At 54.7% G+C, this 24121-nt stretch overlaps 1 protein-coding gene across 2 annotated transcripts in view; it reads right to left on the bottom strand.

Moving 5' to 3' along the window:
* Nucleotides 1-11117: 11117 nt before the first annotated feature.
* The window catches only part of GFRA2 (GDNF family receptor alpha 2), an 86537-nt gene continuing 73533 nt past the window's right edge, over nucleotides 11118-24121 (bottom strand). For both annotated transcript variants that reach the window (XM_019744670.2, XM_074338274.1), the window contains 3 exons: nucleotides 23160-23332; nucleotides 13434-13487; nucleotides 11118-12520 (listed from right to left, as the gene is read on the bottom strand). In XM_019744670.2, coding sequence (XP_019600229.2) covers nucleotides 12398-12520; nucleotides 13434-13487; nucleotides 23160-23332 — 350 coding nt within the window. In that variant the 3' untranslated portion in view covers nucleotides 11118-12397. The remainder of the gene's footprint in view (nucleotides 12521-13433; nucleotides 13488-23159; nucleotides 23333-24121) is intronic.

Raw genomic sequence — 24121 nt, 5'->3', positions numbered from 1 at the left:
GTCTATGTTTGCGAGCACAAAGGCACTCGCTGGCATTGGCAAAGGCTTTGGGGACGAGATATTTCATTGTTCCTTGGTTCATTTATTTATGTTTCTACCCCACATAATTCCAAAAAGCTTTCAAGTTGTCTTTATAATAAAAGGCGTGCAATAATGGTAGGAGATCAAAATATAAAAAATCAAAACCCATAGAGGAGCAAGGGAAGATGATTATAGCTGACACCTAAACTAATATGCTTCATTTAACCATTTGTTCGTTCAGTCATCTCTCCATCCAACAAGCATTTAGTGAGTATCTTGCAAGTTCTAGACTCCAGGTATAGCGAGCGCAACACACTTCCTGGCCTCAAGAAACTTAAAGTGTGTGTGTGTGTGTGTGTGTGTGTGTGTGTGTGTACACACGTGCGTGCGTGTACACATGCCGAAAGAAAGAGAATGAGACAGTGTTCTGTGGAAGGAAAGCATGAGTACCTCTTTCCCAGACTTCGAGAGTCCGAGAAGCTTTCCTTGCAGGACGTGTAACGGAGGTGGGGTAATGTAAGTATTTCAGTCATGATAGCTCCTAAGCACAAAATATAATTGAGTTTTCTGGCAACTCAAGGCAAAACAGGGAAATGTGATCTGTTCCATAGTGGTCTAACCTCAAGAAGACTTCATTTTTCCTCTACTAAACATCTAAGATTATCTATCTCAATATTTTCAAGGACATTGCCTATCATGGGCAGTGTCTCCAAGAATGGGTTTTCAGACAGGACAAACCTCCATCAAGTGGCTGTGACTTACAGCAATCCCCCAAGAAAGCCTAAAGAAGATGCTCGAATGTCCCCAGCACACACATGTATACAGGGAATCAAACTAATGCAGCCTCCTGGGTAGCTTTCTCAAACTTGGTGCGGCAATGGAATGAGAAGGTTGTAGGCGTGGACAGTGCGAAAATAAGGAAAGGAGAAGGGGACGTATTTTATTACAAGCCCAGTACGTCCCGGTCCTGCCCCAGACACTTGATGCATATTAGCTCATTTAGTACTCCTAACTCTTCAAAGCAAGTGTCACTTAACTCCCTAACAGGTGACAGATTGAGACTTACAGAGGTTAAGTGGCTTCTCAAGGTCACATAACCAGAGCTTATTCTTGAAGGACCTAGAAATTGAGAGTGCCCACCCTGAGGCAGCCCATCCACTCGAGGTGAGCACCCTCAGCTCTCAGTTAACCCACTCATTGTAGATTGCCTGATCACCTGGTCCAAACCACACATTTGACAAAAGCAGAAACTGAGCGGGACATGAGGCAAATGACCTAGACCAAAACAGGAACCACAGCCTTGCTTTCCTAACTCCCATGTGGACAGATACTTTGTCCCTCATGCTTTTTCCTCCAGGCCCAGGAAAAGGCCTTCTTCATTCTGGTGGAGCAGCCAGCCGACAGCCTCCACGAGCTCCTACTTATCAGTGGTGAGGAGCTTGTTAGGACCACTCTGCCCTCTGCCTGCCTTCCCTCTCAAGGACACGGCCACTTCAGTACAGCCCTGAGGGCCACGCACAGATTTCCCCAAAGGGGGAACATATCCTGGACCCCATCCAAGGGGATGCAGTGCTCAAAGTCCCATCCATCTTTTATTATGAGGCCATGTCCACCGTGCACAGGGAAGCCAAGAAAAGTGAGAAGGGTACTCTTTCCTCCAGACCTTTCTGTGGATGCCTCTTTCTTTCTGTCCACTCTGTCTTTGATTTCTCTCTGAGTTCACGTGCAAAGAGTTAATGACATTTCCCAAAAGCCAAATGAGGGGCTTAGCGAAATTCTTCACTCGTTGCAAATTATCACCGGAAAAAAATGCCATCACGGGGGCCATTGAGGGAAATGGCCCCTGGACTGACAGGCTTTCAATCAGAATCTGAGACAGGAAGGCAGGGAGACAGGCAACAGGACCCACCTGCAGAGTGGGCTTCCCCCCACCCACTGCCAGGCCCAACTGTGGCCCTGCGGTCACCTGCGGTCACCAGAGACCACAAGAGCTGGGTCAACGCAGGGCCAGACCAACATGGCCATTTCTATGGTCATTTCTCAGTCCACTTCCCTTTGATTTGTTAGTCAGTCAGCTTCCCGCAAAGGAAGTCAGGGTTTGGTTCAGAGAATTGTGCAAGAGTAAACAGTTCCACCCCCTATACGTTCTGCCAACCAGAAACTTCGTGTGTGCGTGTGTGTGTGTGTGTGTGTGTGTGTGTGTGTGTGTGTGTGAGTGTGTGTGTGTGTGTGTGTACACCCATGGGCATGCACACGCCCCTTAACCCCTCACTGCAGAGCAGGGCACAGGGAAGACAAATGCGTGTGGCCCTCAGCCCGGACACGAGCTGATCTGATTGATGTGTCACACTCCAGCAGACAGCGCCATGTCCCCGGCCTCTGAGGCTGGCCCTTCCCCAGAGAGATCACAGTGACCTCACACACGACGCATTTTTTGAAATCGAAGATTGTCAGTAAACTTAGGACACCTAAGACCCAGGGCTTGTCGTTCCTGGCCCCTTCCTCCTCCCTTGTCTTTTTAAGTGAGCAGCTTTGGGACCCCTGACCGGAAGGAGAGGAACTTTTGCCTCTGCCTCCTGGTCCTGGCCCGACCAGTGCCCCTGATTCTCCATCACTAATGGCACGGGGCGATTGTCATAAGGACACTGCTCCCTCAAATGGACTTTCCATGAAGCTCGTCTGTGCACTGGGGCACAATGATCATCCTCCTGAGATTGTATCTATTTCCTCTCCATTTCAAGAGGCAGCTGTTGCTCTTGGTTATAATGGCCTGGTGATTTCTAACAAGCTCCTCGTCCCTCTGTTGATGGCCTTTCTCAATCACATACCTGAACAAGCAAGATTTTATTTCCCCCTTTCATTATCGGCCGCTCAGCTCAGCAAGTACACACCCCACTCCCCTTTTCCTCCCTCTCCAGCCGAGGCTCCTCTGTAACCCTTCCAAGCTCAGGCTCATCCACTGGGGAGATTTTTCCTCACTCACGTCCCAGTTTATTGACCAGACACTTGGCCGCAGTGCACGGCAAGCATGTACCACTCTTGGATGCAAATTCAGAAAGACACTTGTGGATGCCTGGCTTTTCGCACTGGAACGTCATTTTTCTCAACTAGGAGTGTGAGGCTGGGTAAACCGGGACACGCAGTTATTTGGAGGGACAGGATGGAGAAATCCAGATGACTGTCAGCTTGATTATAAGATAAGCTTCCTGCAGAGGAACTCGACTGAACTCACTCGAACAGATGTCCAAGCCTCCAGCTGCTCTCCCCACAGGCTTCTCTTCAAATCCGACCAGGTCTGAATCCACCAAAAGCTCCCTTTGTTCTACCCACCAGAAGACAGTTTGCTAATTAATTCTTTTAAATGAGACTGCCGGGTCTGTATGTAGCCACCTAGGAGAAGAAGGCATCTTCCAGGGTAGAAGAAGGAGGGCTGGACTAGAGTTTTAGTCTCAGCCCTGATGGTCAGGACCGGCCATACCCAGAGCTCCACACTTGCCGCCAAAGCCCAGCACAGGCCTGCCTGAGGTGTAGGCTCTGGGTTGGCGTCAGCGATGAGGACGGTGTCTGCGAACACAGCCCAGGTCTGACAACAGAGTGGAGTGAGGAGAAGAGAAGGGGAGGAGCAGCTCCAGAAGAGGACATTGGAGGTCCTGCAGAGGACGAACTCCACCTGAGGAGATCCCCCCGGGAACACCCACCTTCCACTGGAAACCAATCACTCAACCAGCCAGTTATTCAGAGGCAGCAGCACCCCATGGCCTCCTACCCTCCCTGTTGTCACATTTCATGCTGAGGCCGTGGACTCCCCAGTCTACACGGAGCTGCCCAGGCTGAGCCGTCCCTGCTATGCACAGGGAAGGTGGCCCCAGGCCTGCTGTCTCAATGCATCTTTTGCCAGTGCAGACTGGGGGCAGTTGGTTGGGTTGTGTGAGGAAATCCTGCCAGCAATGTGGCCCCATAGCACCAGCTCAGCCCCATTCCTACCACCCTACCCGACCCCCCAATACCTCGTGCAGGGACCCAGCAGTGTGGCTGCTCACACAAACACTTGTCAGACTACCTGGGCTCTCTCTAGGCTTGTCCTCTGCACAGCTGCCCTGGGACAGACAGTGAGACGCAGGGGTGTGGGCGAGTCTGCAGGGCTGCCAGAGGGCCATCGCTGTCACCTGGGGTGACAGCATCCCTGCATCGTTTCCACTCACCAGTACAGCCAAGTCTCCTCCGTTCAGGAGAAAAAGTTATGTCAGCAGGCCCCCAGTAGAAATGCTATAAACACCTCCCTGGAGGCATGCATTTTAGTACAATACAGGTCCTTTGGGTCACTGTGGCCTCACAGTCACCCAGCTTTCCAACACAGCGAGAATTAAAAGTGATTTCAGGTTACCGGGGCCCCTGAAAAACAGGCCTTTCATCTTCCACTGAGGATAAAAATGAAGGATGGCCTGGGCCAGAAGTGTCCTCCCACAAGGATCTGTTTGGCCAGCCAGGCTGGACTCCAGTTTTTAAATGGAGTAGGGTGAGAGCTGTGGCATTTATTTTAAATTGTCAAACTCCTGCCTATGGGTGGGCAGAGGAGAGGAGGGGCGGGCTACTGTGCAGGCCCAGGAAAAGTCAAGAGGGAGGTTTTCCTGGAAGCCTGGATCATGCTGGCCATGGCGGTTGTGCAAACTCTTCCCGTAGAGACGTCAGACAAGAATTAGTCACTCCAGGCCTGGGTGGTCTGAGTGTAGGAGGCGCCATGACCTCCAGCTGCAGAGTAGCATTCGGGTCCAGGCAGTGACTCAGGACTGCCCTTCTCCAGGGAGGGAGGCCAGGACTGAGTGGGGAAGTCATTGCTCCACGTGGACTGGCAGGTGTAGGCTTCCCAGGAAACGCTGTCTTGGGAGGGAATGGTACAGAGGGTGAGGGCCACCACCGTCAGCCATACCCAGAATGAGCTCATACGCAGAATGAGCTCTGCAGTCCTTAACTCTGTGCAAGACTCTTGGTGAAAAATCAGAGCAACCAAGCGGGGTGGCAGTGTTTATTGAGAGAGAGAGAGACAGAGACAGAGACAGAGAAAGAGACAGAGACAGAGAGCGAGAGAGATGAATTCCATCTATTTCCAAGTCAGTCTGTGCTGGGCTGGTGAGCTCAGAAATAGCCGGCAGTCATAGAAATCACAGAACCCCATTGTGGAAAGGCACCTTGGAGAGCGGCCTCTCTGACCCTCCCCTTTTTCGATGAGGAGTGTGGGGCCCAGCCAGGTTAAGTGACTTGCTGACAGCCACGCAGGGGCTCTCAGGGGCCCTGCTGACACATCCTGGGCTTCTCTGTGCACACAGCCGCCCTTCTCCCCTCCCCCCACTTGCTCTCAGACGCAGGTCCTGCTCCAGCACATGCAAGTGTATTCATGCAGACCAGGGAGCCGAGGCCCAGGGTGGGCATAGCTGAATTGCAGCCCCATGCGCCCTCCTGGCCTGAAGCCTCTATGTAGAGCACAACTTCCCAACCATACATGCAGCCTCCATACTCCAGGCCATACTTATGTGTGTGTGGCCCACAGGCTGCCTGGTTTCTCTCCACACGCACCGCTGGCCCAGTGTAGGGCCTTTCCTCCCAGCTTTCTCTTTCACCAACTCATCTGCAAGTTCACCTCACTCATCAGAATGGCGACCTGCCCTTTCTCTTCCTCCAACCTAAGGACGACTTCAGCTCCAGCACCCACTGTCACTCCCGGCCGCCAAAGCTCTGTACTCAGAGTGCCTGGGGTTGAGAGCTTGGTCTCAGAGATCATCGAGAGCAGGGGTGGCAAACTGCAAATCCAGCCTGGGCCTGTTTTTGTAAATAGGGTATTATTAGTACACAGCCAGGCCCCATCGTTTACATATTGTCTATGACTGCTTTCAAGCTATAATGGCTGAGTGGATAGCAGAGACCAAGATGGCATGGTCCACAAAGCTGATACTACTTATTACTTGGCTTTTTACAGAAAAAGTTTGCCAATCCCTGACCTAAAGCAACCTTTTTGAGGTTCAGAGAAGTTCGGCGACTTAGCTAGTTGTTACTAGCTGACGGATGACCAAGACAAAGTTTGAATCCAGGTCCCCTGACTTCCTTCCCAGTCTACCCCAGACTTCCTGCAGAGAGAAAATGGACTAGGACACATCATCAGACTCTCTCCACTCATTGACAAATGTTTCCTGTGGGGGAATCACCGGGAAGAGATGGTTCTGTTCAGAAAGCATCGAGGTGACTCTGAGCTCATTCCCAAAAGCTAAGTTTGGGAGCCTGGGGCTCCCTCCCTGCAGAAAGTTCCAGAGACCCTGTGGTAGCCACACCGCTCTGCGCCTGCCTTGGCCTCACAGGGACCCACACCAGCCTGCCTCCCGATGGTGCTGATGTTGTCCCAGCTCCCATGGCCAATCAGTGCTTCCTGTTCTGGGTTGGAGCTGGTGCACTCATTGCTGTGGCATGTCCTCTGCCTCCAGGGGTGGAGAGTGGGTGGCCAATCAAAGGAACTCCAGAGAGCATGATATTTGGATACTCCGTAGCCACTGTCCTCAGCGACGAGGTCAAGTCAACTCTGATGTACAAATACAAGGGGGTTCCCTTTTTTCTCTCCCCACTCCTCCTGCCCTCTCAACTCCACTTGGCAATGCTTCCAAGAGCACAGTCCAGGGGCCTGAGGGCAGGCATGTGTCTGTCACAGGGAATCTGTGAAAGCTTCTCAGGGCGCAGAAAGAAGCTCCGAAGATGAAACCCAGCACAGCTCCTCCCACTGCCAGGAGGAGGAGCCCAGGCCAGCCAGGCAGTTGTGGAGAATCCATGGAGGCCCAGGGTAGCTTGCCCACGGGCCACAGGAGAGGCATGGCATGGTATGCCTGGCACTTAGGGTATCCCATTTAGTGCCAACAGTGTTTCCGTGAGACAGAGACTGCCATCCCCATGTACAGCTCAGACTGGACGTGGTCCCTCAGTTGGTCAGCGGCAGGTTTGGAATTCAAACCCAGGTCTTCCTGACCCCCAAATGTGTCTTCTTTCCTGGTCACCATGGTGCCCCCAAGGCAGGAGCAGTGCGGAGTCGAGCGAGCAGGCTCCCTGCTGGTCAGTCTCCTTCTTGGAGAGCTCATCCTCCAGCCAAAGCCATCTTCTGACACGGTCATCATCCATCGCAAGAAAATCAGGATGACAAACCCCGAGGTGGAGTGCTCACCCCCACCCTCCACTGCCTTGGGGCGGGGGCCATGTCTGAGGCAGCATCTTCCTTGTACTTTTCTCCCTTCTCGAGTACACACCGCACTTGATTTAATGAACTAGTTTATAGATCTGCCTTGCCACGTGCCCTGCACGCTGGGGAGGGAGAGGAGAGCGTAGCAATAAAGGCCAGATTAACTGGAGCCCCCCCTCCCTGAGGGGGAAGCCACAGGCCAGCTCCGATCCGGGCGACAGGCTGGTATGGCGGTTCAAGCACAGACCCACAAGCCAGCCTGCCTGGTTTGCATCTGAGTGTGGCCACCTCCCCTCTGTACGATCTTAGGCAAGCCGGAAACTTCAGCCTGCTGTTCTGTAGAAGGGCAACACAGCGCCTATCTGACTGCACCCCAGTGGGAAGAAAGGAGTTCATGCTCATGCGATTTGAGACAGTGCCTGGCAGAGGGTGAGAGCTGTGTGAGCGTCAGTCACATCTTACATACATATAAAGTATCTGCGTTTGACTTTGGTTTGGGGTTTCAGTCGTGCTATGACAATCCTCCTAAAATGCCCAGTCCCCTTTTTGCTGCTCTGGAAGGTACAGCACAAAAAAAACAAACAAAAACACTTCACTCTAGAAGTAGAATGTGGCAAGTAATGTTCTAGGTAGTTAATATGAATCGCCTGCATGGCCCTGATTCTGTAAACAGCACCTCTGTGAAGCCTGCACCGTCCTTTCTAGTTCATTTGTTTTAACACAGGAAGTGTATGATGAAGTGATGCGGCCGGGCTTTTAGAAAACACATCAGAACTTAGAAGTTCAAGGTGGTCCGCAGGGCAGACTGGACTCCCTGCCATTGCTCAGAGAGGAGGCCCGGGCAGGGAACCTCAGTGTCACCTCTGTGCATTTCTGTGTGTCTCTCTCTGTTCTTCTCCTCTCCCTGCCCCTCTCCTCCCCACTGGAGCTTGTTCCGAGTTGAGAAGGATCTTGACCATCATCTACTATACCTTTGTAGGTGCGGTAACCCAGGTTGAATCAGGTGACTTAGAAACCAGCCTCTCTACCCCTGAAACCCACCACTAAGAAGGTTACCAACCCTATTTACCACTTTCGGCCCCAAATGACTGGCTGTTCCTAAAAACTTTAGTTTTAAAAGACAAATAGCTACCCCCACGGAGACTTAAAAGAATGGGCAACAGGTTACGGACACCTTTCCTTGTATCATCACGGAGGACGTGACCCATTCAGCCCCCTTAGCATCCTGACTGACTTGGAGGGAACGCCTATGTGAAGGTCACTACACAGATTAGAAATGGCTACAAAGAATTTCTCCAGCCAGCAGGCAACATGGGGGCTTTGCCTTTATGTGAGTAAAGGAAAGACTGTCTTATACAGACATTTGGTGATCAGGCCTGGGAACTAGACAGATAGGTGGTGTGTGTGCCCGTGCACGAGCCTGCACACACACACACACACACACACACACACACACACACACACACGGCCCTTTGGCATGAAGTTCAGAATTGAAGGTGGACCATTAGAACCTGGAAACCAGCACTGGGGAGGTGAACCAGGGCTCCCAGGGGGGCATCTCAGAGACCAGCTGAGCCATGGGCAGGAGCTGGGTAGCAGGTGAGAGGCAGCCACCCTGGCAGGCCTGGAGCTGCCTGGTCTCAGGACAGCCTGATGGAGACAGCAGGGCCCAGCTAGGACCTGAGGACCAAGTCAGGGTTTGTGACTGGGAAGGACTTGAGAGGGCAGGGTTGGGCTCAGACCTGGGAAACCTGTGTTGCCAAGCAGATGATAAAGGCAGGGCCTGCAGTGCAGGAAACTGAGAAAACACCCCCGTGTCTGGTGTGGGAACAAGGCCAGCTGTGCAGCCGACCACCGCGTCAGCACAGGACCAGGCTCGCTGGATGCCGAGTTCCCTGAGCCCCTCCACCAGCCTCCTTGGATCCTCCACAGCCACGGGGCTCTGCTGGGCCTTTGGACTGGTCCGTGCGGCCCTAGCAGCACTGAGCGGAGAGCAGCAGGGGCGAGAGCCGGGGCGCAGCTGATGTCTGGCTTCATGGCTGAGCAAACTCACCCCAGGCTGTAAGCTTTCCCAGCGAGGGGAGACGCATTCCTATGTGCTTCCGACTCAACAAGGTACTAGAGCCTAGAAAACATAGGACAACGCTACGTTGCAGACAATGCATGTCCCAGATCGGGAGTCCACAGGGGGCTGGCAGCAAAGAAAGTTCATTTCATAGACATCGCTGACTGTGGGGTAAATGCACAGTGGGCCTACGCTGCACGTGGCGACTCTCCCCAAAAGGACTCCAAAATAATTAAAGATCTCTGGCAGCCCCCACCATCCTTCTCCTGATTTCTTTCCTATTTCTTTCCCCTAATCTGTCCCCCAAGCAGAATCTTAACGTCTAGGCCCAAAAGCCTTACTGTTACTAAGACCATTCAAAGCATGGAGCTAATTAACATTAAGATGGCAACATTTTATTCTTCCGTTTTACCGACACATTTGGAGAGGATCACAGAGAACGGGAATCATCTCAACCAGAGGAATAAATACTTCACGGAATGGTAAAATCTCCACTTCGCGATGCCTGGAAGGCAGAGTAAAAGTGCCCTACATCCATTCCTCCTTCATCATCGCACCTCCATTTCCTCTTGGGAATGCCCCCCATTATGCAATCCAAGGCCTTATTTCCCATTCGGGATACCAGACATGATACAGCCTCACACCCGAGAATGGCAGGAAGTAGCCACAGGGCCCCAGTTCAGCCATCAGAGGCAGCAGCATGCTGACCCTGTAGATCCTACTGTCTAGACCCTCAGATGTCCTCGGTGCCTACCTTAGCCTCCCCCATCCTCCCACTTCCCACCGACACTGAGCCACCTCCCCCCAAAGCCTTTCAGGTAGCCAGACTTCGCTGTTTGCGAAACACACGGATCCCAAGGGGCCTCCACAGTCAGGCCCATGGTGGCCGGGGAAGGGGGCTGGCTGACTCCCTGTCCCTCTACACAGAGGCCGGAACACAGTACATCAGTGACCACCACCATGGACATGGTGAATGTGTGACCAGAAATAAGCGCCATTGGAGGGGACCCAGGATTGGGAGAGTGGAAAACGGCACCCGATCTCCCCATGGTGACAGGATGGGATCATGTGCAGTCCTGAAGGCCACACGGAAAGCGGGGACATCCTTCCCTGGGCTGTCTTCCCCCTCCTTCCGGCCACGAGCTCTCACACACACCCGCGAACACTTGCGAGCCTACACATGACACACATTCGGCTGGCAGGCATCCTCCGTGTCCCCTCCAGGGAGACTCTCTCCAAGGCGACATGGTAGGCCCAGCAGCTGGTGCCAGCTGGGTGGCAAATGAAGACAAAGAGAAGAGGTGGACCACCATTGTCTTCTTTCCCCGGTGGGACCCACGAGGCCAGGTCCCTGCCTTCACACTCCTATATGTACCTTGAATAAACCAAGAGTCCCAGCGGGAAGACACTGCCCCCTAACAGTTAAGGGCCACCTAACAAGACCACTCAGGCATCCGTAACACAAAAACATACCCAAGGCGTAACTTCAAGCTGTCTCTCCCTCCTCCATCCCCATGGCCACTTCCATTCCCTTCCAGTTTGGGACCAACAAGGACCGACTGGGAAGGGGGCTGGGATGGGAGACAGGTGAATGGCCCAGCAGACTCAGCGTAGTGGGACCCTCAGACACATAAAGTGTAAAACCATCTCCTAAGGGAGCTGCAGCACCCACACCGAACACAAATGATGGATGGAGACACGCGTACACGTGCACACACACTCTTCCCCAAGGCCCACCGGGAGCCCCAGGTGAGCAGGCAAGATGCGGCACTGGGCCAGGAACCAGAGGAGAAGGCACACGGGAGTGAGGCAGAACACAAGCTGTTTCCTAGGACGTTTATTAGAGCCTGGGCTCAGCGTGAGTAGGATCAGAAGCCCTCTTTCACGGCCTGGCAGCCCGACAGGCCGGGACACAGCAAGTCAATCTCCTTTTATCCCATTATAGACAACGTTATTAAAAAAAATAAACTTTACAATAATACATTTCGCTCATCTGTGGGGGTATTATTTTGATAGTTTTGTTTCTTAAAAAAAGGAAAGAAAGGGGAACCACACAATATATGTATATGGATGTGTATATACATATATGTTGAGAAGGGAAATGTGTTGTGTACATACAGTTGGTGTACATCTCGGAAATGAGGAAACAGAAGGCGGAAGAGGGGAGAGAGAGCTGCAGAGACCAGAGAGTGGGGCAGTACACATACCACCATGGTCTTTTCTGCCCCTCTCAGCAGCTCCTCTCTCCAAAGGGAAACCCACCAAATGGACCCACGAAAAACCAAAAGAGCCAACAAAGAATCATTTCTCTTTGATTTCAAAATTCCTGCCACCAAGGTGCAAGCAGCAGCTCAGAGCAGAGCCCGAGTTTTGCTCCCTCTGTCCCAGAGGGTCTCCTGGGTGGGCTCTGGAGCTGCCCAGCCCCCTTTGCTACAGTGGGAGAGGGGAGACCTGTGTCACAGACCTCCACAGGTCAGGCGCACATCTGCCCGGCCCAAGAGGGAGGGCAAAATAAACTCCACCGTTGAAGCCACATGGAGGGGCTAAAGGTGCCCACTGGACCCCAAGAGCCAGCCTCCCTGCTCCATCACCTTTCGCCCCCTGCCAGCCCCTAGCAGGTCCCCAGAGTGGGCAGCTTGATAAGAGCAGCGGCCACTGTCCTGCCCAGACTGCATCAGGCACAGCCAGAAGTCCCTTGGGCCACAGGGGTCTCGTCTTGGTCTCTTCCGGCAGCATGGTCCAGAGAGGAAAATACCAGAAGAAAGCGTAGGGCATGTCTAGACCCTCGTGCCCTCCTTGGCCCTGGGGTGCCCTTACCAGGGGACCTCCAGGTGGCTCTCAGGCTGCCTGCCTGCTGTCTGTTTGGTTTAGAAAAACTTCTCCAGAGAAGAAACCTGGGAGCAGACAGGTTCAGAGACAAGGTGGGAAAAAATTTTTTTGCAAGGTGTGCGCGTGTGTGTGCATCTGTGCGTGTGTGTCTATGTGCGTGTGTGTGTATGTGTGTGTGTGTGTGTGTGTGTGTGTGTGTGTGTTTCCATTTCGTCAGGCGGCTGCTCTTGTCCGCATAGCTTTCAGTCGTCTCCAGACGCGGTGCCCAGAGCCTACAAGGCCAGCTTCAGCATCAGGAAGGAAACAGCGGTCAAGGCGGCTGAAGGTCTGGCTCTGCAGAGGCCTGACTCAGTTTTGATCACCTTGTTACTCCCTGGGATGATGTTGGTCGTGAGCTGAGGCCATGGCAGAAGGGGAGACAGAAGCAAAGAGAATACAGAAGACCAAAAAAAAAAAAAAAAATGAGTCAGCAGTGCTGGGAGCAGGCAAAGGACGCGGGAGCTGGACTCCTCACGCCCGTCCTCACGCCCAGCCCCGGCCCCCACCCCACTCCCCAGAGGCATGTGCCTTTGCACTCTAGCTTGGACATAGAGCCAGACTTCCAAGGAGCTGGGCTTCATACCTCCACCACCTCAGCCCCCAGGCTGGGGCAGACAAGGCCTAGTCCCCAGGACAAGCTGGCTGACACTGCCCTGCAAGGATGAGGGTCTGCAGATGCAGGCCAAGGAGGAGCGGATGGTATAAAGATCTCCAGGAGAAGTTAGCTCCTGGAGTCCACAAGGACCTGCTTCTTGAGGGGAGAGAGAAGCTCTGTTCTTCCTGTTCCTAAATTTGTTCAAATCCCTCCTCCTTCAGGAAGCTTCCCTGCATATCTTTGACTACTCTCCTCCTCCTGTAAATCTGATGCTGCCTTTCTAAGTTACACACAGACTACATATGTAGGCGGAGATACATCCGTGTGCTGGAGCTCCTGCTAGGAAGGGTCTGGATCTTTCTCCATCTCTATCACCTCGAGATTATAGAACCGGCACCAAGCAGGTGCTCCGTGCATTTGTCTTAGAGTCAGAAAGGCCTGGAAGGGCCTCTGCTCAAAACAGCCACTTATGTCTCTCCCAGGGAGACAGCCAAGGGCCCTGGCTGCAGGTTGTGTACCCACCCCAGCACAATGAGTGCCCACCCGGGTCCTGGCAGGCCAGGAGCTCAGCTGGCCAGGCCCACAATGTCATCTGAAGGCTCTGAGTCCAAGGCTGGCCTGGAAACAGCCCCTGTGGCCAATGCCCTGCCCCACCTCACTCAGCCCTCACTCACCTCTGTGAAGCACATGCTTAACTCTTTGGAGCTATTGGCCTTCAGCCCCTGCTCCTGTGGGAGAGAAAGCACTAGTAAGGAAAGGTCACTGCCGCTGGGTCTCTGGCCAGACTTTGCCCCGTGACTCAGACGAGACCCAACATGCATGGCTCTGCCATCTATGGCTGGTCTCATGGAGCACAGGGCGCATCACCAGCGTGCTGGTTCCACCTCATGCAGCACAAGAGCCTGGCCCTTCCTGACACCCGCAGTGACTAAGTCCTGTCTCCTCTGGGCTCTAACTCTGTTCTCCAACTTACAGCGTAATATAGTAATAAACCATTCGCCAGTCTCTCTACCCTACTCAGAGCTCCTCTGGACAAGGCAGGGACCATGTCTTCTTGTCCCTGCACTGAGCAGTGTCTGGCTCATAACAGCAGCTCAGTAAATCTTTTACTTGATGAACGAATGAATGAATGAGTGAATGAATGAGTGCCGCAGATCAGAACTGGTATCTGAGTGTCAGCTCCAGAAAGACCATGAGTCCTCATTTGGGCTCATGGGGAAGAGAGCTGTGATTGATTAGTGATGTCTGCCACTGGTGTGTGTGAGGCAGACATCTGGCAACAGTGCAGGCCATTCCACCTGAACAGATGTGTGGCCGCTGGAGCTCTGTGGTCACCTGGGAGAAAGGAAAGCTGGCGTGGTGATGACTCCAGGGCTCTCTACCCCCGGCATGACCCATCAGATGCAGGACCAGAGGCTGCACGTGAAGGGCAGCCTTTTGTTATCACCACCCTAACAGTGACCATGGGAACCAGCTGGGAGATGTGGTGTTTCTAGCCTGGCTTCAAATGCCTTGCTGCTCAAGCCACCCGTGGGGAATCTCTGGTCACCAGAAGCAACTGGGAAGCCCAAGAAATTATGCCTAAATCACCGCTCCTGGCCGGAAGTAGTACTAATCCCTTGGACATCACAGACAATCTACCACCCACGGCATCCGGGTAGCTAAACGAGGCACCAGGTAGCTGTCACACAGAGGTCAAGAGCAGAGTCACTACGGATGGTAGAGATGTGACCGCAGTGACGACAAGTGCAGCAGGACTGGAGCTAGGGACCACACCCAGGAGCGTCCTATTCAAGACCACAGCAGCAGTGTCCCCAGGTGCCAAGATCCAGCCCAGCCGAGCCACCCACCTGCACGCCTGGGAAAGGCTTTGTGCTCTAAGGTCCCTTTGGCCCCAAGGACTGGATTCTACTGCCCAGGACCAAGTGTAGCTCCAGCTAGGGCTGTGGGAGGCCACTGCTGGAATGGCCTGCATACACCCCTCAGAGACTGTGCTGTCACCCCACCTTCGCCAGTCCTCACTTGGTCACCTCCCTCAGCCACTCTCAGTGCCTCCTACATCCCCCCCTTTTGACGTCCTATGGCCTGCCGGGCTCTGTGCCACATGGCCCAGCACCTGTTTCTCCTGGCATCCTTTCGCTCTCTAACTATCCCAGGGGTGGCAGGTCCCCCTCCTGTGTGCCTCCCCCCACTGCGCACTCAACGTGGAGCCTGTACAGTCAGACAGCCAGGATCCAGGTCCTCAGCCCCAACTCAACCAACGCAGCTCTGCTTTTGTTTTATATATGAATTAGGAACCAAGTTGCATTTAGAAAGAGTTGACTGCTTAAACCTAAATAAGGTTTGAGAAAACAACTCAATTAGATGTTTGGCCAGACCACCTTCTGTGACAGGATGCCAGGTCTTGGGGAGCTCAGGATCCTCAACACTACTGGCTCTGGAACGCTGCACCCCAGGTCAACCCCCACGGACAGCAGCAGCGAAGCACAGGAGTCCCAGGACCACAGCCTCAGCCAGCGTGAGGAGGTGAGATGTGGTGTGGACACTCAAGAGCAGCCTGGTCTGTGGCTGGACTTGGCAGCTCAGCGTGAGTGGCACTTGACAGGCTCCTCTTAAAAGGGGTGGGGGGGATGGAGTGTTGTCATCAATTACAGAGGTCAAAGGAAGGGGAGAGGAAGGAAGGAAGAGGTAGAACAGAGAAAATAAGAGGATGGGAGAAGTAGACAGAAAAGGGAAAGGAAGCTCCCAGGAGACAAGGGGCACAGGCAGGGAAGAGGGGGAGCGAAGGGAGAAGAAGGGGACGGGAGCTGAAGGTGAAGGGAGGGAAGAAGGGAGGAAACGGGGGAGGGGAGGGGAACAGAGGGCAGGAGCAGGGAGGAAGGGAATGAGTAGAGGGGAAGGAGAGTGTAGAGGGAGAGGGGAAGGTGCAGGGGGAAGAGCAGGAAGTAGAGGGGGAGGGGAGCAGGGAAGGGGAAGAAGTGGGGCAGAGAACAGAAGGAAAGGGGAGGGCCCCAGAGGAGGGGGGAGGGAACATAGGAGGAGAAAAGAGCAGAGGAGCACCCTTCACCCTCTGCTCTGACCCATATTACAATAAGAAAGCACAGACACCACCCTGGACCAGCCCCAAGGGAATCCAGTGCAGCTGTGGTGTCTGACAGGGGCCACAGGGACTTTGGGAGAGGAAAGGATTGGTCTCCAAGAAAGGCTGGGCTAGTACCCCTCCCCATGCCCCGTGAGTGACCCATCATGGATGCACCTTGCCCGGCATTCACAGAAGCCCTCCTGCACCGAGGACGAGGACGAGGACACTGCAGTCTCACAGGCTTCAGGGCTGAGGGCCACACACTGTGCGCTGCATGCGGGTGGCACAGTAGGCTTCCTCTGACTGTCCTAAGGTTCTGGCGCAGAGATGTCTGTCCTCACAGACACCTCCAGCCCGTCCTGTTTAGACGGAAGGGTCCTAATCCTCGGGGCCCAGCCCCATGGGATCACTCCTTGACCCAAGGAAAGAAGGGCCTGGGACGCCAGAGCCCTGGGCTCCGGTCCTGGGTCAGCCAGTGACCCTGGGACAAGTCCCTTCGTCTGTTTCCTTATCTACAAAATAGGGACAAACGTACCTCCCTGTCCCAAGGGAGGATGTCACAGTGGGTATGGTACACTGCACAAATACGAGGCCTCCTTAGTTCTACAAGGCACGAAGCTGAGCCACGCTTGGTTTCGCCTCCTAAGGCACGGCCCAGGAAGGGAACTAGAAGGTGAAGCCCAGGGCCTCCTGCTCTCTTCTCTACCCCAGCATCTCAGGGAGTAAAAACAGGGAGAAGTCTGTCCCCGGTGGCCACCACCTGACATCCAGGAAACACAGAGCAGACAGTGAAGGCTGCAGTGACCTCCCCAATGGCAGACCTGAGACCCCTCACCCAGTCCCAGGCACAGAGAACAGTGCGGTGTTTGCCCATCAGCTGCCCTTTTCTGAAAGTGGCACATGGGGTGGAGGGGGGGGGGCGGTGCAGAGAGAAAGATGTTCTATCATCTAATGCAAAAACCACAGGAGGCTCAAGTTCCTGGGCTCCCTCCCTGATCATTAACTCTCCCCCACCACTAACTCCCGAAGGGGGGCCACAGATAGATGGTCACAGCCCTGCTCACACCCCTATGAGAAAAATAAACATCCACATGGGCACCTCCACACCAGTTCAATAAACGGGTGGGAGAGGAGAGGCTGATCCTGAGGCCCCGCCCACAGGCCGCCCTCATGCCCATCTCACCACTTCTCTTGAACTTCTTGAACGGAATGAGTCGAGGGGAACAGAGATGGGCTGTTCTGGCCCCTGTCCCGATCCTAGTGTGAGCCTCTTGTCCCCTTGAGGCAAGCTCAGGGTCCAGGAGTCTACAGCGTCCAAAGGGCACAGGCCTGGGCTGCTGGCGGGGCAGGTGGCAGGGCTCTGAGGTGGAGGCGGGCCAGGGACTTGTGGGAAAGGCTGACCCACAGTGCGGAGTACCAGTGGGAGCATGAAAGAACTGGCTGTGCGGGTGGCACCGGGAGACCTGAACTGGGGAAGGGACACAGACATGGAGGGAGGGCAGCAGCAAAGGCAGGGTTCACCCTTCTAGAAATTTCTCCCAGAGGGGCCCTTCGCCCAGGAAGTTGGATCTTAGGACCAGAGGGCCCTCTGAGATCTTCTCAAACACCAAAGGATGGAAACCCAGTGAGGACAGTAACTTGCCTGCAGAAGGCAGTTTCCTTCTAGCTACACTGTGCCTGCCTGCTTTTCCTGGGGATCTGTTCCCCCTGAGGCTTCTCCCACAGTGGGCGTTGGCTCTGGGACCGGAAGAACTCTTGTCCTCATCCTGGGGCTGCTCAGCAGACGTGCAGGTGTCCACAGAGGAGCCAGGAGACCCCGAGTTGGCCCTGGTGCTAGCTCCAGCTCTGCTCTCCTACACGTCCACTCCTTGCTGTGCCCTCACTGGACAGCCCTGCCCACCTGTGCCTCTAGAACTTGGAGAAGGCATAGCAGGATCTGCAGAATGGTCTGTGCCCTCTGCCTCCGGCCCTGCCACGCACACACACACACACACACACACACACACACACACACACCTCCTTCCCCCTGGTGCCTAGAGCAAGGAATCTGCAGGAGGCAAGCCAGCCTTGTACCATCATCCAAGGCCCTGGGTCTCTGAAGCCCAGTGAGGCTGTCCTCTGGTGCAGGCCTGAGGGCTGAGTCAGCAAGATGCTGGCCATGCACTGTCGGTCTCTCTCAGCAATGTGTCCCCTTCCCCTCCCTCCCACCCCTTTTTGCCTGGATGTCACCTCTTGGAGTGGCCTCTCTGACTGTGCTCGGGCACAGCTGTCTTCTACTTACTCTGGGCTCCCGCTTTGCCTCATATGGGCCCCATCACCATGTGCTCTGCTCCCCACTACCAGGCGAGCATCCCTGGAAAACTGGCCGCAGCTCACCCTCTGTGTAGCCCCAGATAAACGAGTGCATGGTGCCTGGCATGGAGTAGGGCTCCGTACAGGGAGGGAAAGAACCCCGAGTCCCCATTTCATGTGCCCTATTAGAACTTCCGGCTCTCCAGTCTAGAAAAGGGTCTGTTTTATTGCTCGAGGGCAGCTCTTGATCACAGTTTCCTTCCTCTCCCAGATGCCCTCCGTGTGTGCCCGTGCGTGGAGATGAAGTCTTTCTATGGAGAACGCAGGAAGATTGGTTAGAAGGCCCTTGCAGTGGGGGGCGGGCGGTGGGGGGGCTGGAAGGGGGACAGCGCCTTTCCTGGCCCTGGTTTGTTCCCAGTTTCCTTGGCCCTCCCATGGGTTCCTCTGGGCCAGTTTGCGGGGTCCCATCAGATCATCTGGAGTCTCCCCCTTCCCAGGGCTGAGCGGTCCCCAGCAACACAATCTCTTTTGCTCTTCGTGTCCCCACCAGCCAGTTTCTGCTGTTACCCTTGATACGGCCCATCACATCTGGGGGAATTAAAGATGCGTTTGGAGGGGTTGCCACAGTCTCTCCCCACACGCCTGCATGCACACGCCTGTGTCCTCGTCCTGCCTGTTCTGGGCTGGGTCTCTCGCCCAGTGCACAGGCCCACGGACACCAGAGTGGGACCTAGAGACCCGTCATGTCTCCATATGTCTATTAGGCACACATTTCTGAGTTATATAATGTTTTGTTTCAAAGCTCTGAGACACTTGCATGCATTCTTTCTTTTCTTCCCTCCCTCCAGCTCCCTTTCCGTGCATTCTTTCTTCCCTCCCCCCAGCTCTCCCTGGTAGTCATTTATTCATCCATCTGTGTATTCACGCATTGATTCAACACACATTCTTTCCGTGTGTCACTCCAGTCCAGGCTCTGAGGCTGACGAGCTTACCAGGCCAGGACCTCAGTCTCATACTATGGGACGGACAGGCTGTGGGCTCAGATAATCATGGCAGAGAAGTGATGAGCGCCCCCAGAGGACGGGTCCCATATTAGGGGCTCCAGAGGGAGGGCTGCTTTGGACTGGGAGTGGAAGCAAAGCACTCGTGGACAAGGTACTAGATCTGGAAGAAAAGGAGAACTGACCATGTGGAGATGTGGAAGCAGGGCGGGGTGCGTGAGGGCGTCCCAGGCAGAGGGGGAAGCAGAGCAAAGGCGGGGAGTCAGGACAGCACAGAGCAGGCTCAGGAGAGGGTGCACTGGCCAAATCTGCCTGCTGTCTGTCTAGATAAATTAAGTTTTAGTGGGTCACCGCCACACCCTGTTGTTTACACATCGTCCACATGTACAGGCAGAGTGGAGTAATGGCAACCGACACTGCATGGCCAGCAGAGCTTAAAATCTTTACTATCTGGCCCTTTGCAGAAAACGTTTGCCTGCCCCTGATCTGGAGCGACTGGCAGGTGGTGGGTTTGGGTGAGAGCACAGAGTGCTTATATGTGGGGGGGGGGGAGGTATGGGAGGCAGTAAAGCCCAATGAGTAGGTTCAAGTGTTGAGTGCTGAGAGGCCACTGAAGGCTTTGGAGCAGGGAGTGTCGGATGAGGAGATAAGAATTGCGATTTGGGAAGACATCTGATAGCTGGTGGAGATTGGTTGGCAAGGGAGAGAGACAGGAGACCTGAGAGATCTTAGCAGATAGTTGGGTAAGAAAGGAGGGCTTGAACTCGGGGAGTGGCAGGGAGCGGAGGGGGAGGAGGTGTGAGTTACTGGGGGTGGGGGTCTGTAGGAGGGTGGTGGCCAAGGGCACTGAGATTTGGGGCTGGGGCCAGGAACAGAAGCAGGGACACAGGAGAGAGCCAGCCAGCAGCTTTCCCACAGACACGACACTGGACTTGGTTCTAGCATCTGGGCCAGACCTGCAGACAGAGGTGGGCAAGGAACAGGAGGAAGAGGACAATTTCCTTCCAACTTCCTGGGTAAAGGGCCCGGCTGGGAGACATTTCCTCAAGGACAAACTCTGCCTTTGCTGCTGTCCTCCCTCCGTGTCTGTGTTCCTTCCCCACTTTAGGTCCCCCAGTGCCACCTGCACAGCCAGTTCTTTCACGCTTCTGGTGGCACCTCAGTGTGGGTCAACTATTCCCACAAGTCCCTGTGCCTGCCTTCACACCCCCAACTGGCTGCCATCTCTGGGTCAGTGAAGGGTCCCTAGGGAAGCTCCAGGCCTGTGGATAGAAAGGACAGGGGGGTGTCTGGGGTGAACGGCCTCCCCCTGCTCCCTCCCACCCTGGCCTCAGCTTCCTGTCTCCGCCCTCACTCAGGGACCCCCCTCTGTAGCCATGGCTTGTTGTCATTCCCACAATGGTGACGGAGCGCTTCTACGGCAGGAGAGCTGAGAGGGAGTGTAGGCTGGGGAAGGGACAAACCACCCAGGCAGCCTCTCGCTGAGCTGAGGGCAGGGACCACTCATCCACCTGTACTCCCACACCGGGGATGGAGCAGTAGGGGCTCATCAAAAAGACTGTCATCGAAACAGAATAAGGGGCCCTTCCCTTCAGCTTCTGGGAGAAGGAACCAGGGGGGATGGAGGGTGGGCTGCCTCTGAGGGGCTGCTTCTCTCCCTTTCCTCCTGAGATGGCTGTCCCCAGCTTTCCTGCCCAGAGTAATGGAATCAATAGACCCCAAGTGGAGGGTCACGGGGGCCAGGCCTTGGGGAGCTCCCGCAAGGCAGCCACCCAGCCGAGCCCCCAGGACTCATAACACCAAGTGTGTATCGTGGTTCTGTTTACCAGGCACGGTAACGTACATCACCTCACATGCAGCCCACGCATGAACTCTACTGGAATCAAACGAGGGGTAAGACAAGCCCCACATGGGGAGGCTGCGGAAAAGCAAGGTGTATCCAAAAGAAACCAGGCAACGGTTTAGCAAACGTCTAAGAGGAAATGGGGGGTGGGGAGGGGAGTCCGAGTTACCAGGCACTGAGGGGGCTACAGTGGGGCAGGAGGCCATGCTTGGAACTTTCCACACCTATAGGCAATCACAGTGAGAGCCAGCTGCTGAGTCAGCATCTCCCAAGGGATAGGGGAAGAAGGGTGACACAAGGAAGCTGGTGGTGCCCAAAGGGACATGTGGACCATGCCAGAGCCTGGTCACCTGATAGGTGGCACCGCCCTGACCGGCCGAGCTGCCCTCCACTCTAGCATGAAATTGAGCTGGCAACCGTCTGTGCAGCAGGCCCCCGAGCCCCTGCCAGCCGCCACTCAAGCATGCTCGGAGTAATTAGGAGCAGCCCAAGGGTGACACTGGCACTTCAGCCCAAATCAGGAGGGGCAACCTAATGGAGGGGAGCAGGGCATGGAAGGACCCACTGAGCCTGCCAAGAGAGCACGTGGAAGCCAGCTGTGACAGCGCAGGGGAACCCACCAGGGAGGGAAGGGGCAGCTGGCTCCCACGATGCAGTGGGTGCCCGGGGACCTGAACACCTCCGCCGGCCCCCTCCCTGCTCAAGTCCTCATCCTGGCACTGGGAATGCCCACTGGTTTTTTTCCCCAGCTGCTTTACGGAGGTTATAATGGACCATCAAATCTGGGATACGTTTACGGTGTGCAACCCAATATATATACACACTGTGAAATAGTTACCACAAGCCAATCAACATACCCATCACTTTACCACTTTAACATTTTCCTTTTTTCTTTCTTTTCTGTGGTGAGAACACCTAAGGTCTGAGGTCTACTCTCTTAGCAAATTTCAAGTAGACAGTAGAATACCGCCAACGACAGTCCCACTGCTGTACGCCACCAGTTCCCTGGGACTTACCCATCCTGCATGACGGAAACTTTGGAGGGCATGCCTGCCCACTGTCAGTCCACCAGCCCACCGTCCCATCCAGGCGGGGGTCCTCGCTGCCTCACACACCCAGGCCTTGTTCCCCTGCCCCCGCACCTAACCTTAAGGGGTGCCCCCCACTATACTTCACACCCCACCCACCGTCTTGGCCATACCAGTCCCAACTCCTGCCCGAAACATGTCCCTGTGCCTCACCACCCACCACATGGGGTCCTACTTTAAATTCTTTGTTCTAGGGTGTGTGTGTGTGTGTGAGAGAGAGAGAGAGAGAGAGAGAGAGAGAGAGAGAGGAGACTGTGTGTGAGACAGAAAGGTGTGTGTGTGTATGTTCTGTGGCCCCTACACGAAGCCTCTACGGTAGCACCTGGTGTGATGGCATGAGGGGAGCCCCGCAGAAAGGCTGAGTGGGGAGCATTACGAGGCACCTCCACGGAGCCACCTGTCTCCTACTGTGGCACTGACCACAGTCCACGCCTGACGCTTGTTGAACGGCCTGACCCTGGACAAGACCCTAAGGACCACCAAACCCAGGACCCTGATGGACTCATTCAGCAGTGATACCTCACATCTCACATACGGCCTGGCACGTACCACACACATAACATGCATTGGAGGGATGGATGGGCGGACGGACGACGGACAGACAGACCAATGGACATCGCAGGCTTTGGAGTCAGAGGTAGGTGAAATCTTATCCCCCTCTAACCAGCTGTGACCCCTTGGGCATCATCGCCTGACCTCTCTGAGTCAGTGTCCTGTGTGTAAAATAAGAGCACTTGCACTCGCCATGCGAGGACTCAACGAAGCAGCTGGGGTCGACGAGCACATACCCGGGAAGCAGCAGGTGGTTAACACCTGGAAACCATTCCATTTCTCCTGGTCCCCATGCTATCGACTACTATCCTGTGATCAAACAGGTGTGTGATACTTGCAAGGTGAATGAATACGTGGGTCACTAGCCCCCACCAGCTCTTCCCCGCTCCCTTGGTCCCTTATCCAAAGGGAGGAATGTGTGCACCTCACACCTGGCCCCCAGTTTTCTCATTTCCCACACCCACCTCTGACATCACAGGGCTTGTCAAGGGTCTTAGCTCACCCTGGCTCCATTCCCCAGCTACAGAGCCACATCTCCTCACCTGGACAGACGTGCAGGTGGTAATGACGCTGGTCCCCAGGCTGGTGCTATCACTGAGGTCATCTGGCAAAGAAGGCGTTTTTTCTGCCCGAGGGGCCTGCGTGGCCTGGAATGAGGGGTTCTTAGGGGAGAGGTTCACATCTGTGCCATTGCCAAAGGCCTGGATGGCGTTCCCTGTGGGGCGGAGAGAGCACGTAGACGCAGAGAAATCAAGGCCACTTTCATCACTTCTGCCTCTCACCATCCCAGCTGCTACCTGCCCTGTAACAGCCCAGAGCTGGGGACGGTGTGTAGCTTCTCCAGACTTAACTGTGCTGCGGCTCCCCTTCACACACCAGGGCGCATGCGTCGAGAAGAAAACAGCAAGAGAGAGGTTGAAAAAGACAAGAGTCCAGAAAAGAAAGAAATGTATGTGATGAGGAATGTAGAGAAGGAAAGGAGAAGAGCTGGGAAAGCGGGAAGCCTGGAAGGGAGGAGCAGGCCGTGCCCAGGACGCCCTCTTCTCAGGGGCATTCAGTGCTGCAGACCACGCCCCCTTCAGAAGCTGCCCCACCCCCAGCCCCCTAGACACAGGTTCTCCTGGCTCCTTATCCACCTCAGATGCTTCTAGGTCCCCACCACTGGCAATCCAGGTACCCCAGACTCAGCCCTCCTCCCTGGGTAGCTCCACCCACTCCGGCACCATCAGCACTAATTCACTCGGGGATAAATAATGGGACCCCTTGGACAAAATTCCGTCCCCAAGGCTTAACCCGATAACCAAAAGCCTAAATAAATTCTCACCTCCATGCCCTAGATGTGCCTCAAACTCATCACGTCACCTGAACTAAGCATCGCCCCCTCCCGTTGTGACACTGCTTTCCCACGTTTCCAGTGTTGGAGGTGTCATCTCTCCCCACCCAAGTCCCCCAGCATGCCTCCCTAACCACCCACTTGCCGTCATTGGAGCCCACCTCCTGAAGA

This window comes from Rhinolophus sinicus, linkage group LG07 (genome assembly GCF_036562045.2).
Source record: "Rhinolophus sinicus isolate RSC01 linkage group LG07, ASM3656204v1, whole genome shotgun sequence".
In the NCBI taxonomy this organism is placed as follows: domain Eukaryota; kingdom Metazoa; phylum Chordata; class Mammalia; order Chiroptera; family Rhinolophidae; genus Rhinolophus; species Rhinolophus sinicus.
This window is presented reverse-complemented; position numbering and strand designations above follow the sequence as displayed.